Source organism: Lagopus muta, chromosome 3, assembly GCF_023343835.1.
Source record: "Lagopus muta isolate bLagMut1 chromosome 3, bLagMut1 primary, whole genome shotgun sequence".
Lineage (NCBI taxonomy): Eukaryota > Metazoa > Chordata > Aves > Galliformes > Phasianidae > Lagopus > Lagopus muta.
The window spans coordinates 9,470,888-9,485,211 of record NC_064435.1 but is presented as its reverse complement, the minus strand read 5'-3'; the positions used below and the strand labels follow the sequence as shown (position 1 = coordinate 9,485,211).

At 40.6% G+C, this 14,324-nt stretch overlaps 1 protein-coding gene across 4 annotated transcripts in view; it reads right to left on the bottom strand.

Moving 5' to 3' along the window:
- ASAP1 (ArfGAP with SH3 domain, ankyrin repeat and PH domain 1) overlaps positions 1 to 14,324 on the bottom strand; it is a 168,322-nt gene that overhangs the window by 113,025 nt on the left and 40,973 nt on the right. For all 4 annotated transcript variants that reach the window (XM_048939832.1, XM_048939831.1, XM_048939833.1 and 1 more), the window contains one exon: positions 6,104 to 6,190. In XM_048939832.1, the coding sequence (XP_048795789.1) occupies positions 6,104 to 6,162 (59 nt within the window). In that variant the 5' untranslated portion in view covers positions 6,163 to 6,190. The remainder of the gene's footprint in view (positions 1 to 6,103; positions 6,191 to 14,324) is intronic.

Below are 14,324 nucleotides of genomic sequence, written 5' to 3'. Positions count from 1 at the left end.
CATCCTCAGAGGACAGTCCCATCAGCTCACTGAACCTTCTATGGAATGTAAAAACTACATACTCTAACCTGCAGCATGTTTGAGCTTTTAATATCACATAAATGTATGATGTACTCACAGGAAAAGGTGAAGTCTATTTTAAACAGCAAAACCTACATCACACATTGTGACTGGCGCTAATTTGCTGAAGGGAACTTGCATGGTAAACTGCAAAACTGTTTTACTTGAGAAAGAATGCAGTTGGATTTGACATTTGCAAACAAATTTTTAAAATGATTATGTTATTTGGACAGAAAGTCATGTAAATTTCCAGGCAAGGAAAACCATTCATATCTAAATAATTTCTCTGCGTGAAGAAAGCCAATATCCATATCCAGCAAACGTACTGGTTGCAACTCTGTGTTTTTAAGCTACAGTATCTAGCAGTAAGGCTCATGAAATAGATGAGCTGCATCAACAATTTCTGTTACCACTGTGACTGTTTTGAATAAAAGAATCAGCTGATTTCAATTTTCATACTGGCATTTCAAAGCATTTTTCTTCATCTGGTATTTGAAATTAGTTAAGAAAACATAAGAAGCTGCCTTAGAAACTACAGTATTCATTTAATACCCTTTTAGCACTAGCAACATTGGCTTAAACAAAAGGTTCTTTTTGCATTCTTTTAATATTAATATGATAGCAATAAGAGAATCCATTGTGTTCTCATTGTAAGTGACATGTTGGTAACATTTGCATTTTTAACACTGTATGTACCAAATGAGAAACCAAAATTTTAGAAGCACAGAACTAAATGATATATTTTGAATGTTCTGTGCAAGGAGCTTAGCTGAGTGATGAGTAAGCCCAAACAGTTATCTCAAAGGCCAGCTGAAAACAACACTGAAAACAGTGCAGAGCATTGAGTTACACAAGATTAAGCCAACTAAATTGCTGATTCAGTTTTGCCTTTGTTGATTTGGTTTTGTCATGCAAGATCAAGAGCCATATGGACAAACACATAATGGCATTCCTGGCTCGCAGTAACAACAGCAAGAGTGGCCCTGGAACCTCTGCATCCTCCAACGAGAAAAACAGCAAAACATCAGCCTGCAGCGAGGGGCAGTGGGCTGGTGACAGGAGACATGCTCGCTTTTTGATGCAGATGTGATAAATTTAGTGCTTTTATTTCAGGCAGGGTCTCATTTAAGAGATCTTAATATAAAAAAAAATTAAAAATAGCAGCATATTCTTCTATGAGTACTATATTTTGGAGCTCTGAAAGAGGTCAAACTCTTGGGAACATCATAGAAACCTCTGGTAAATCTAACCCTTGCCTGTGGTGCAAGCATTAGCCTGTTGCTTGCTGATGGCCCAGTGTCACCCACTGATGCTGTAAGCGGTTCTCCTGGTTATCCATGGTCTGAGTGCTTGCAAGATCACTGGGAAGAGCATGACAGAAATATTTGAAGGAAACCAGAGGAGTTAAATGTTGGTTGGCAGGAGAGAAGGGGCTGCAACGAGCAAGACAAGGCCAAAGTAGCATGAAGGAGTACTCCGTGATTAAACTTACAGAATCACAGAATCGTAGAATCACAAGGTTGGAAATGACCTGCAAGATCACCTAGTCCAACCACCCTCCCATTCCTATTAGTACCACAAGCACTAAACCATATCTCGCAGCTCCTCATCCAGGTGCCTCTTGAACACTACCAGGGATGGCGACTCCACCACCTCCCTGGGCAGCCATTCCAGTGCCTGACCACCCTTTGAGAGAAAAAGTTTCTCCTAATATCCAACCTAAACCTCCTCTGGTATAACTTCTGGCGGTTTCCTCGGGTCCTACTATTTGCCTGGAAGAAGAGGCCGGACCCTTTTGCACCACAACCTCCCTTCAGGAAGTTGTAGAGTGCAATGAGGTCTCCCCTGAGCCTTCTCCTCCAGACTAAACAATCCCAGCTCCCTCAGCCACTCCTCATAAGACTTGTGCTCCAGACCCCTCACCAGTTTCGTTGCCCTTCTTTGGACACGTTCCAGGGCCTCAATGTCTTTCCTGTAGTGAGGGGCCCAAAACTGAACACAGCACTCGAGGTGCGGCCTCACCAGTGCTGAGTACAGGGGGATGATCACCTCCCTGCTCCTGCTGGCCACACTATTTCTAATGCAGGCCAGGATGCCGTTGGCCCTCTTGGCCACCTGGGCACACTGTCGGCTCATGTTCAGCTGAGCATCAACCAACACCCCCAGATCCCTTTCCTCTTCACAATCATCCAACCACTCATCCCCAAGCCTGTAACACTGCATGGGGTTGTTGTGGCCAAATTGCAGAACCCAACACTTGGCCTCGTTAAACCTCATCCCATTCACCTCGGCCCAGCGATCCAGATTATCTAGATCCCTCTGCAGGGCCTCCCTGCCCTCAGGCAGATCGACACAACCTCCCAACTTGGTGTCATCTGCAAACTTACTCAGGGTACACTCAATCCCTTCATCTAAGTCGTCAATAAAGATATTAAACAGGATGGGCCCCAGTACCAAACCCTGGGGGACACCACTTGTAACAGGTCTCCAGCTAGACTTCACTCCATTGACCACCACCCGTTGAGCACGGCCCTCCAGCCAGTTCCTTATCCAACGGAGGGTAAAACTGTCCAAGCCACGGGCAGCCAGTTTCCGCAAAAGGATACTGTGAGAGACCATGTCAAAGGCTTTGCTGAAGTCTAGGTAGACTACATCAACTGCCTTTCCCTCATCTACCAGTCTGGTCACCCAGTCGTAGAAGGAGATGAGGTTGGTCAAACACGACCTGCCTTTCATGAACCCATGCTGGCTGGGCCTGACCCTGTGAACATCGCGCACAAGCTGTGTGATCTCTCCCAGGAGGATTTGTTCCATGACCTTCCCTGCCACTGATGTCAGGCTGACAGGCCTGTATTTCCCTGGATCCTCCTTACGGCCCTTCTTGTAGATGGGCGTCACATCAGCAAGCCTCCAATCCTCTGGAACCTCTCCAGTCAACCAGGAGCGCTGGTAGATAGCCGAGAGCGGCTTAGCGATCACCCCCGCCAACTCCCTCAGCACCCTAGGATGAAGCCCATCCGGTCCCATGGACTTGTGATTATCCAGATGGAGGAGGAGCTCTCTAACTGTCTCCACCTGGATCTCCGGGGAGACATTCTGCGTGTCAGCCCAGATATCCAGATCAGGGCACAATGTGCCCTGAAGATAGCTGGTCTGACTATTAAAGGCAGATGCAACGAAGGCGTTGAGGACCTCAGCCTTCTCCTTGTCATCTGTGGTCACATTCCCCGCCGCATCAATTAAAGGATAGAGATTATCCTTGGTTTTTCTCTTGCCATTGATATATTTGTAAAAGGATTTCTTATTCTGCTTTACTGCAGTGGCCAATCTAAGTTCAAGATGGGACAAATTATAAAGTAGGAATCAGTAGTAGCTGAATACATTTTTTTTCTAATGTAGAAAATGGCAATGACTAAGATCAGTAACTGATACTGCAAAAATGAACATGTTGCAGAGCAGCTGGCATAGCAGGCTCTCCAAAAACAAAAAGAGAATGAAATAAAGCCTCAACCCGTACTGCAAACATTTCAATATTTTCTTTTTCCCTCTGCAAATGACATGGCTTTCTCATTCTCCAGGCATAATTTCTGGTTCTAAGCTACATCCAGCTAAGCTGCTAGATATATGCTGATAGCAGTATGCATCTTGCCTGAAGTGAAACTGATGGTTCAGAGCAAAATAAACCTGGGAAGAAGTTTGAAAACTAAATAAAGGTATTGTAGACCTGGTATCTTGATCTAAGCTGCCATTCACAGGTGTGACATGGCATTTTATTGCTATGTGCTTTGTTTCTCTATCTGTGGAACGCAGACAATTATTGTTTTTCTGGGTGAAAGCACACTGGGATCCCCAGCTGAGTAGTGCTATAGCAGGACAAAGTGTTTTTACTGTATATTTTATTGTGTGAGTTTTAAAAAACAGCTAAAGGATAAGAAGGCCTTTCAGGCCAAACAATTTCATCAGCATTTTATTGGATAAAAAAAAAAAAAAAAAAAAGGTTTGGAAAGCAAATAAGAGGACTTTCTGCTAGTTGTTCATGATATGAAGATGAAGATATAAAGGACAGAGATTTGGTTGTTAGTTTTTTTTTTTTGTTTGTTTGTTTGTTTGTTTTTGCCCATCTATCTCTTATGAATTTGCCAGCACTTGAACACTATCTAGTGGAAGAAGTGAGACCGAGACCCTGCCACATCTTTTCTAAGATAGTCTTATAAATGTGCACGTGTATGGATCTACCGAGCTGAGGTTCAAAGGCTGGCTTATAGTGTTGAATAAATATTATTAGTTCTTTAGTTTTCGAAATATTTTACTTGCTTTAAAGCTCAAAGCATGAAGCAAAAATGCCTCCATTTTAAAATTAGGGTCTGTCTGTCTTGTAAAGCAGACATTTGATTGTCATAGTTGTGGGGTTCTCTTAAATCTCAAGACAGCTGAAAGAGTCTGGAAGCTTTTGGAAATTGGTTTTGCCATATGGACCTAGTCCATCAGGTCTGTGTTCAATTGATGCTAAATGAAATAAAGAGCTTCAGAAGATCAGTCTAGAATTTCATCATAGCATCTCTTCTCTCTGGATAGTCATTTGTTTCTATTTTTAACCATTTTAGGCCACTGAAAATGAGCTTGCTACTTCCTAAGTTAACTGGTTTTCCATTGACTACAGTAGAAGATGATACATCCTTATAATTTTTTAATACATTGCCAATGCCTGACAATTCAATAGAAAAGCAAGAAAGCTGTCAAAATTCTGCAGTTACACAAGTGTTGTGGGAAGATAAAAATGTGGAGTGAAGTGTGGAAAAAGATGCTTATTGCCCTCATGGACAAAAAAGCTTTGCCCTCATTTTGCTCTTTATCAAGAGAATGAGTGTAGGAAGAAGACCCTGTAGATGCCCCACTGATGTTTTGCACCTTCACTGGAGCTTTAGTCAAGACAAATACTCAGGAAATAAGGTTTCATTCATTTCAGTGATTTTACCACTAATTTGTTTGTTGGTGGCTGTGCTTTGTTTTATTCCTTCAAGAGCAGTAGGACATAAAAACCTAAATCTTGTTTCAAAATCAAGTGGAAATACCCAGCTTAATTGCTTCATACTTTTCAAAAGATAATTGTCTGACATCTGGACTCTTGCTTATTCAGGCATCCTGGGCTTAAAAAGCGAAAACATGCATAACCATGTGAAAAAGCAAACACACCAATGGAAGATTTATTCAATTTTCAGATCAGCAGCAATGATTCACCCCCCTTGGCAGAACTGGAGTGCAGTATGGTCAACCCTTTTCCCAGGGAAGAAGAGAAGATGAAAGACTCACGCTGCTGGGTAGAGAGCAGTGACCTGTGCCAGGAGAGCTCCATCCAGAGCACCAGGTACAAAGCAAACCATTGCCTGTACTGCCAATGTTTTTGTAGGGAGTTCAAGTCAGGCAATCCAAATGTCATTCTAGTGGCTCAATAAAATACAGCAAAAACTTTAAAACAAGAGCACTCACCATCCAGAGACTGAATAAACAAAAGCATATTTAGACAACTGTGTGCTATTCTGTGTTTTGCATCACAAGAAGAGGAGACTCCCTCGTCTTTCAAGCCCCCGCACAAAACTTGCCACAGAGTTTTTGGGCTGATCTCATAGATGTGTTGTTTGCAAAGTTAAAACAACATCTGTTACCAGATTTGGATGACTTGAGAGGACCTACAAAGTGTCCTTTTTATACCCCGCTCTCCCCATCCAACTTGGAAATTTATGAAAGCAAAGCAAAGCAAAATACAGCATAAGTATTATCATTTGCTCCAGTACATGCATGGGCACTCAATGCTCTGTAAGGATTTACTGACTGATTGAATTTTTTGATCCTCGGAAGGATCAATAGGTTAGATGTTTTCTGATAAACGCCTCTGTGGTCATGTCCAAAGTAGCACATATTGCAATTGATAAAAACAATTCATTTAGGGCTTTTCACTTTTTATTTCTTTTTTCTTTTTTTTTTTTTTTTCTGCTTTTTATATTTCAAACCTGTTATTTAGACACTGGTCTTTCTTCTTTCTTACCGATTCCATAATGAATCTCTTGAAGAAAAACTTGAAAGCCTGGAAGCTGAAGATCTCATGTCTCATCTGTCACGACCAGAAAACTACCTAGATGAGGAGAAAAGATGGTGCAAGTAAATAAAATTGTCCAGAGCTGTGAACTGACAAGGTCATTTATTCACAGTTTGAAAAAAAATTTTGTTAATTAATTCTTTGGGGATGTCGATTTATCATGGAGTATTTGATTACTGTATTTGATATTGTGAGCTTCATTAGAGTAAACAGACCCATTAGGAATCCTCTGAGAATAACACCTTGCTAAAAACTGCTATGTGAGAGCTTCATTTAGCTGACTAGGAAAACTCGCTTTGTGTAACTAAATGTGGCAAGTACTCGCTTGGCTGATCTGTGCGCCGAGTGGGAGCGCAGCCTGCCCAGCTCCTCTGACACTTCTCACTAGAAGACCCTGTTTTCGGCTATAACATCATATCAACCATTCAGGCTGAAAATTTCCGTGTCAGGTGCATGCATCAGACTGATCCTTTTTTTTGGAAGATAGAGATATGATTTGAAGGATAAAGAGTTTGGGTGGAAAAAGTGGATTGACAGGCAGGAATCCTGCATGTAGAAGAATAGAAGAGGAGAGATCACAGAATCGTAGGGGTTGGAAGGGACCTCTGGAGATCATCTAGTCCAGTCCAACCCCCCTGCTAAAGCAGCGTCCCTACAATAGGTTGCACAGTAAAGCATCCAGGCGAGTTTTGAATATCTCCAGAAAAGGCTTCCCAAATAAGGAATCCACAGCCTCTCTGGGCAGCCTGTTACAGTGCTCTGTCATCCTCACAGTAAAGAATTTTTTCCTCATGTTCATATGAAACTTCCTATCTTCCAGTCTGTGCCCATTGCTCTTTGTCCTGTCACAAACAGGAAGAGCCTGATCCCATCCACTTGGCTTCTACTCCTTTAATATTTATGCGCATTGATAACACTGATCAAAGTGCTGTGCTGCAGGACCCCAGAGCTCCTCTCTAGTAGGTTAGCCCCCAGTCTGATGCATGTAGTTATTCCTACCCAGGTGTAGGACTCTGCACTTGCCTTTCTTGAACATTATTAATTCCTCTCTGTCCAGCTCCCCAGTCTGTGGAATTCTTGCTGAATGGCAGCACAGCCTTCTGGTGTATCAGTCACTCCTTCCAACTTCATACCATCAGTAAACTTGCTGAAGGTGCACTCCACATTGTTGAAAAAGTGTTAAGACCAGATCCAGTGCTGATCCCTGGCGAATACAGGTACTTACAAACCTTCAAGTAGATTTGACTGCCAATCAGTCAGCTCCCAGATCACCTCTGTTCATTCATCTCTCCCACACTTTCTAAGCTTACCTGTGAGGATGTTATGGGAGACAGTGTAAAACACTGCTGAAATCACGGTAGGCAGCACCCACTTTTCTTCCCTCATCTACCTAGACAGTTATGACACTGTAGAAGGCCACTAGAGTGGTCAAGCATGATTTCCCCTTGATGAATCCATGTTGATAACCTTATTTTCTTCCAGAAGGTGGTTGTACCAGGACATAAGCCTTTTCATCAAGCTTTCATCCCACCACTATGTTCCATATTATTTCCAGTTTAAGACTGATGGGGAAGAAAAGCGATAGAGATGCTGCAGAGTCTCTGGAGGAGGTGGACAGGACTGGGACACTGAGTATCGACCACAACCCATGTCTCCAGTTCACATTCCTATCTGAGGACTCCACTTAGTTCTTCCATCAGTTTTTGTTTTCCTCACTGAGAGAGCTGTCTTGTTACTGCTGTTAACCTATTTCCCTAGAGGCTGCTGTTGTTTGTTTATGGGTTTTGTCCTGTTTGTTTTATGTTTCCAAATTTGTCATGTGGGTCTGGAGGTCTGCCAATCCTTAACATTAAAAATAATGTAGGATAATCCCAGGCTCCAAAACATATGGGATTCAATTAAAAATTGCGACATACGTGTTTTTTTAATAGAATGTTACTGTCTTTCTTTTCCCTTCTGTTTCTGAGCCATTATGATACTTTCAAATAATGTGGTCAAAATCTGTTTTCCCATTAGGAGGACAAGGCAACTCCCAAACAGATTTGGGATTTTTACATATATGCATAATGGATCCACATATGCCACCAGTTTGGCAGCAAGGGAGAAGAAACAGTCACAGCTTTGTCCCTAACTCTATCAGACTAAACTGTTGTTTAAAGGAGGAGGTGTGTTCTTTGAAACTAAAGCAAGGATGTAAGGTATCTTCTAACTTATAAACAGATGAAGTATAAGTTATTTACCTTTTACTCAGAATATTATGCTTGAATATTACATTACATGTAATGGAAAAAAAGTATTAGAAGAAGATATGATTATTTCATGAGCTGGGAAAGTCCTCCCCCAGCAAATAACAGAGACCCCCAATCTTACAACAAAATCACAGCCGCTGGCAACCTTGGATCTGGCTCAATCCACAATGACATGTCTGTTTGTTGTTTAACACTGCAGCACATCTGTTCGTTTTAATAATATTATCCATCTCCTTTGCAAAACAATCACCTTCGTGACTGCAAGTTCATGCTTTCAAATCTAAACAGTGTTAGGTTAAAAAGGGAAAATAGAATGGCTCGATACTTTTTAAATAAAACACTGATGTAGGAACACAGGTAATTGTGATTTACATTAGATTTACAGTAGATTATGTCTTGAATTTGTGGTAATTTATTTGTATTTAACCAGTTTTTCATAAATCCAAAAAAGTCACAAAATTTCCTTAATTCTGCTCTAAAAAGGAACTGAAGATTATTTAATTATCCATGTGTTATAGGCAGTTTTACAGCATTCAGTAGAAACATAGAATCATTAAATGGCTTAGGTTGGAAGGGACCTTAAAGATCACCTAGTTCCAGTCCCCTGCCATGGGCAGGATTCCACTTACCAGCTCAGGCTGCCCAGAGCTCCACCCAGCCAGTGCCTCACCACCCTCTGATTAAAAAATTTCTTCCTAACATTTAACCTAAATCTTCTCTCTTTTAGTTAAAAGCCATTCCCCCCTGTCCTGTCACTATCAGGCTGGCTCCCCTCCTGCCTCCTGTGAGCTCCCTTCGAGTACTGGAAAGCTGTACTGAGTTCTCCCCAGAGCCTCCAGGTCAAATAAGCCCAACACCTTCAACCTTTTTTTCACAGGAAAGTTTCTCCAGCCCTTTGATCATCTTCATAGTCCTCCTCTGGACCCTCTCCAACAGCTCCTTCCTGAACTGGGGGACCCAGACTTGGATACAGTACTCCAGATGGGATCTCACAAGGGCAGGACCCCCAGGTCCTTCTCTGCAGGGCTGATCTCAGTGAGCTTTTTTCCCTGTCAGTACACATATCTGGAATTACTTCTACCCAAGGCACTTGGCCTTGTTAAACCTCATTAGATTCTTGTGTGCCCACTTTTTGAGTGTGCCCAGGTCCCTCAGGGTGGGTGGTGTCCCTCCCTTCTATAGTGTCAACATTTGTGTTTAGATCTCAGTGGCTCAGAAATCAGTCAGATTTCTTTTCTAGTTCTCCTATGCATTTCTGCACATCTCAGTCCTAAATCAGCAAATAAAGAGAAAAATGGAAAAATCCAGAAAAATATTTATAAAGAAATCAAGTTGACTGAAGATATCAGGAGTGACTGATGAGAAAGAACAATGAGAAGGAAATGTATGTGGGTTCTCCAAAGAAGCGTTAGCCTAGTGATGAAGGTGCTCAAGCAGATTCAAATCCCTATCTCTGTGACCTTGGACAAGTTACTAGAATTTCATTCAGATGACCAGTTCCTCAGGCCTTGCATCTATGAGAGTGTTTAGTCTGACTGTGGGGTGCTTCTGTCTAGGGATACCTACACCTGAAAAAGAAAGACTAGCTGGGGCTTAAGAGAAAGAGACCTAGCAAAGAACAGGATGACATTGAAGACGCTTGAAATCTGGGTGTCAGCTGAGGTGTGTTAATACATTAGTATGGTCTATTAGTCCTCACATGAGGAAAGCACTTGTTTTTGTGCCTGATTATGAATATATACAATCATATTGAATTAATTGGTACAATCTAAGTGCTTGACTAATCCTAGCTTATGACTAAGTAGCATAAAGAGTTGAATCTCCATGTTTTTAAGATCATAGAACCAGTAAAAGAGCATGAAAAGGCAATCAATTCTCAGAGTAGAATATAAAAATTACTGAGTATAATAGATAATAGGTAAGAAGAAAATCTTATGGTAGGTATTTTACAGATGAGAAAAAATATCAGGAGTCTTTTTTTCAGTCTTTAATTACCTGCATTTGATATTGCTTAACCTCTGTGTGATTTCAAGCATAAATCACTTAATGACCAATTTTGCTTTTCTTTTTGCTTTGGAGGATTTATTTTTGCTTTAATAATAGAATGCACAGTTAGAACAACCTGGGGAATATATATATATAAGTATATATTTTGCATGCCTAATGAATATTTTAGGAGAAATATTAACCAGCCAGTTTTCATGAATGTTTGAACTGGAGTTAACCTAACTAGAAAAAAGCAAGCAAAAGTTAATATTGTTTCTACAGGCACTGATGTGGCAATAATAGTAGTTGTACACCACTATGCTGAAAATCAACTCCCTTTATGTCCAAACAATAGCATGAATCACAGAATTCTGACCTTGATATACAAATGTGATCATGGAGTAATTATAGCTTTTGTGCTTTCTGTATAAACAGACTGCTTCATCTGGAAGTGCTGTAGGGCACTGCTTCATTCTGCAATTCACAGCTAATGACTGAGCAGGCAGCTTTGATATCCCAAGAAGTTTTAAAACTGAGCAAGTAGAAAAAATCTTAATTCTGCAAATGAAATAATTAAGCTGGTAACTTGAACTACAGGAAAGCAATTTATTGCCTTATCTAAACTATGTTGAAAATCTTCTCCTATAAATTTAAAGATTATCTTCAAAATCACATTTTGAAAAGGTTATTGAAGCCATTGGCATATCCAAAATGCAGACTTAAATTACTCAATTGATGTAATAACTGATATGTTCTTGAATAAACTATGAGATTAAAGAAAGTATCTTTCATTTTACTCCAAAATCTACTGAAAGGTTTTTTTGTTTGTGCCTATGTTGTTATCATCCAAACAGGATGTGAGAAACATATGTTCTATGGTTTCACTTTAATCCGTGATTTGGATAACACTGTTAGCATGTGGTCTAATGTCCGTCAGTGGAGGAAATCTGAGGATATTTGTCTGGACATGTCAACTCAGACCTTTTTAATGTAGCCAAAGGAATGAAGACCCCATCTTGACCTCATGCATTAGCTGTATTTTCAGTGTTTTCACAGAACTCAGTTAGAACTAGCATTCTTATGGGTATGAGCTGAATAGCAAAAGAAATAATAACAGGAAAACTGTCATTGAATTGCACTAACCAAGTCTGTGCATATATCTCTTTAACTAGTCTGTTTTACTCTGGATATCCATGCACAGCTATCCTTACAAGAAGTCTTGAACAGGATTTTTGTAATTGCTGTAATTACCATCTGGGAAGCCAAGGGCAAGATGAGTTACACGGTCGCTGCCTGGTCTGACTGCTCAAGGCAGGGAAAGCAGCGCTCAGCAAACACCACAGGAGCTCACAATGATTCAGGACGGATTTCTTCTCACAACATCTACAACTTGTCTTTCGGTCTCATATCACCTTGAGCACTGTTACCTTCCCTTCTTATGAGCAGATCGTTGCAGACCACCTGCACTGGTAGGGATTCAGGGGTGCCCCCATTCAAACTCCACTCACTTTACCAGTGATAATTCTGTGTTCCTTACAAATCAGACCACAGTGTCTAATAGCTTACAGCCCTGAAGACCTGACTGATACTCTGAGTCCGTATCTGACGGTTTCTGTGAACTGTCAATTGCTCAGTTATCTGTTATATAATTACACTGACGTCTTTAGACATCCCTTGTTTCTTAATCAAAATGCTGTTTGGTGCTAAAAGCTCTGCTAAAGTTCATACTTACTACATTGATAATATTGATTTCTTTCAAGAAAATGTAAACTCTCAAAAATATCAGGACAACTTTCTTGAAATAAAATAAATTTCCTGATTGCCATGAATTACACTACTTTTCTCTAATTCTTTATGAATAGTGCCTGGAATTAGCCATTCCTGTGTTTTATGGTGAATTGATGTCAAGTTGAAAGGATTACTGATCCTCAGGTCGTTCTTTCGAGCTTTTAAGTACACTGGCAAAGTAAAAGCCCTCTTCCGTTCATCTTGGGATATCCATATGTTTGAATATGTACTGAGAATACTGAAAATCAACTTTTAAAATTCAAGTATCTTCTTGGGCAGTATTCTTTAACAGCTGATTAAAAAAGAATCTAGTTTTAGGAGATGTCATTGCTGTTAGAATGGAATTTCATTACCTGTCCCTGTCCAATGAGACAATCCTCCTATGATCATGAAATGACCACGATATGATACCTGAACTGTGCAAAGGGCTACAGAAATTTGCATCAGACAACATCAATCTGAGTTAGAAACTCATGCTGCAAAAGATGATAATTCCAAAGCTCAAAAGTTTTGTAATATATCACCTCTATATGATGTTACAACACGCTGCTATACATGACCAGAGGGTTTAAATGTACTCGTTGGGTAATTTTCTGCAACCTCATTTAAAGATGAATTTTCTTTAGAACTTAGGTATATGACATAGAGATTTGTATACGTATTTGGACTGAAGGACTCTCCAGTCCTGCCAGTCTTTTGTTATTTGTCTAAAGGCTTCAGGATAATAGTGTTATGACTTAAATCTCCTTGGATTCACTTACAAGTGACCTTTTTTTGTCACTTCCTACGATATTCATCAGCTGTTCCTTGGACTCAGGGAAGAATTTTCATTTTGTGGAAGTAGCAGATAATCGGAATGTCTGCATCCCAGCTTCAGACCTCTGGAGAACTTTCAACTGATCCTGACAAGGGCATTTTCTTATGTTTGATGACAAAGTTGCCATCCACAGTCCAAGATTTTGAGTCACTTGCAACATGCTTCTGAAGCCTGTGAGAAATTCATGACATGAGGATGTTTCCCACTTGCTATGCAAGATTGGTAGCTGTTTAATGATTAACTTCATACAAAGTTTGCAGCAAAGCAATCCTGTACCGAGAATATGGGTAATAGATATATAATATAATTTGAATATTACATAAGAGTCCTCTTGTCACTGTCCCCATTCATTCTCAGTAGCTACTGAGGGTGGGCAGAATCAACGACTTGCTAAATGTATCTATAGGATGGAGTGATACCATATGAATCAGAAACAACTAAACCTGTGGTAGCTGTGTTAAAAATCAGCTTCTCCCTGCATGAAAAATCTGCTGCCTCTGAACTCTCCACATCCTCTCTATAGTGGCTTTTCTGCTCTACGGTGGGAGCTCCCAGGCAGAGCAGAGAACACAGCTTGCTGCCTGTTGATTATTCAGGCACTCATCTGATCTGGTATTGTCTGAATACTCCACAGATTTAATGAATGTATTTCCTCCTGAAATGATCACTGCTTATTTTCCTCCAGAGACAAGTCCCACACAGTCTGTGGCTGAGCCAGGAACCAGAGGCCCATGTGTTCACCTCAGTCTCAAGCACACAGCCAGGCTTTGAGCAGGATGACTCCTTCAAGCTGCTGGGCTGTTCTTCCTTCCCCTTTGGCATGTACCAAATAATACCATTTCCCACTTATGAACCCTGTAACGGTGTCACATCCTTTAGCTGGCACTGCTGCTGGTCATTCTGTCCTTCAGCTGAGTGCTGTCAAGTATAGAATTATTAAAACGTTTCTATGGAATATCCAAAAACATGAGGCAGATGGAAACCTCAACAAGAACACAAAAATGTTCCTAAATATCCTAAATATATAAATAAAATTTTGTTCCTTGTGTGTATCTGTAACTATACTGAGACATGCCCAGATCCATGAGCATGTCCTTTGAAATGTTATGTTCTCTTTGCATTGAAAAATGAGATCATCTCAAACAAAGCGACTGAATAGCCTTTAAATTTTGATCCAGACTCAGTCCATGTAAATGAGGCTCTTTACACCCACTTCAGTAAGCTCTGACTCAACTTTTAGACTTCAGAAGTGGGACATCCCTGACAAAGTGGACAAAGTGCCTTTGTCTGGGCTGTTCTCCCCAAGTTCTCTTTATAGCTACTGAAAATA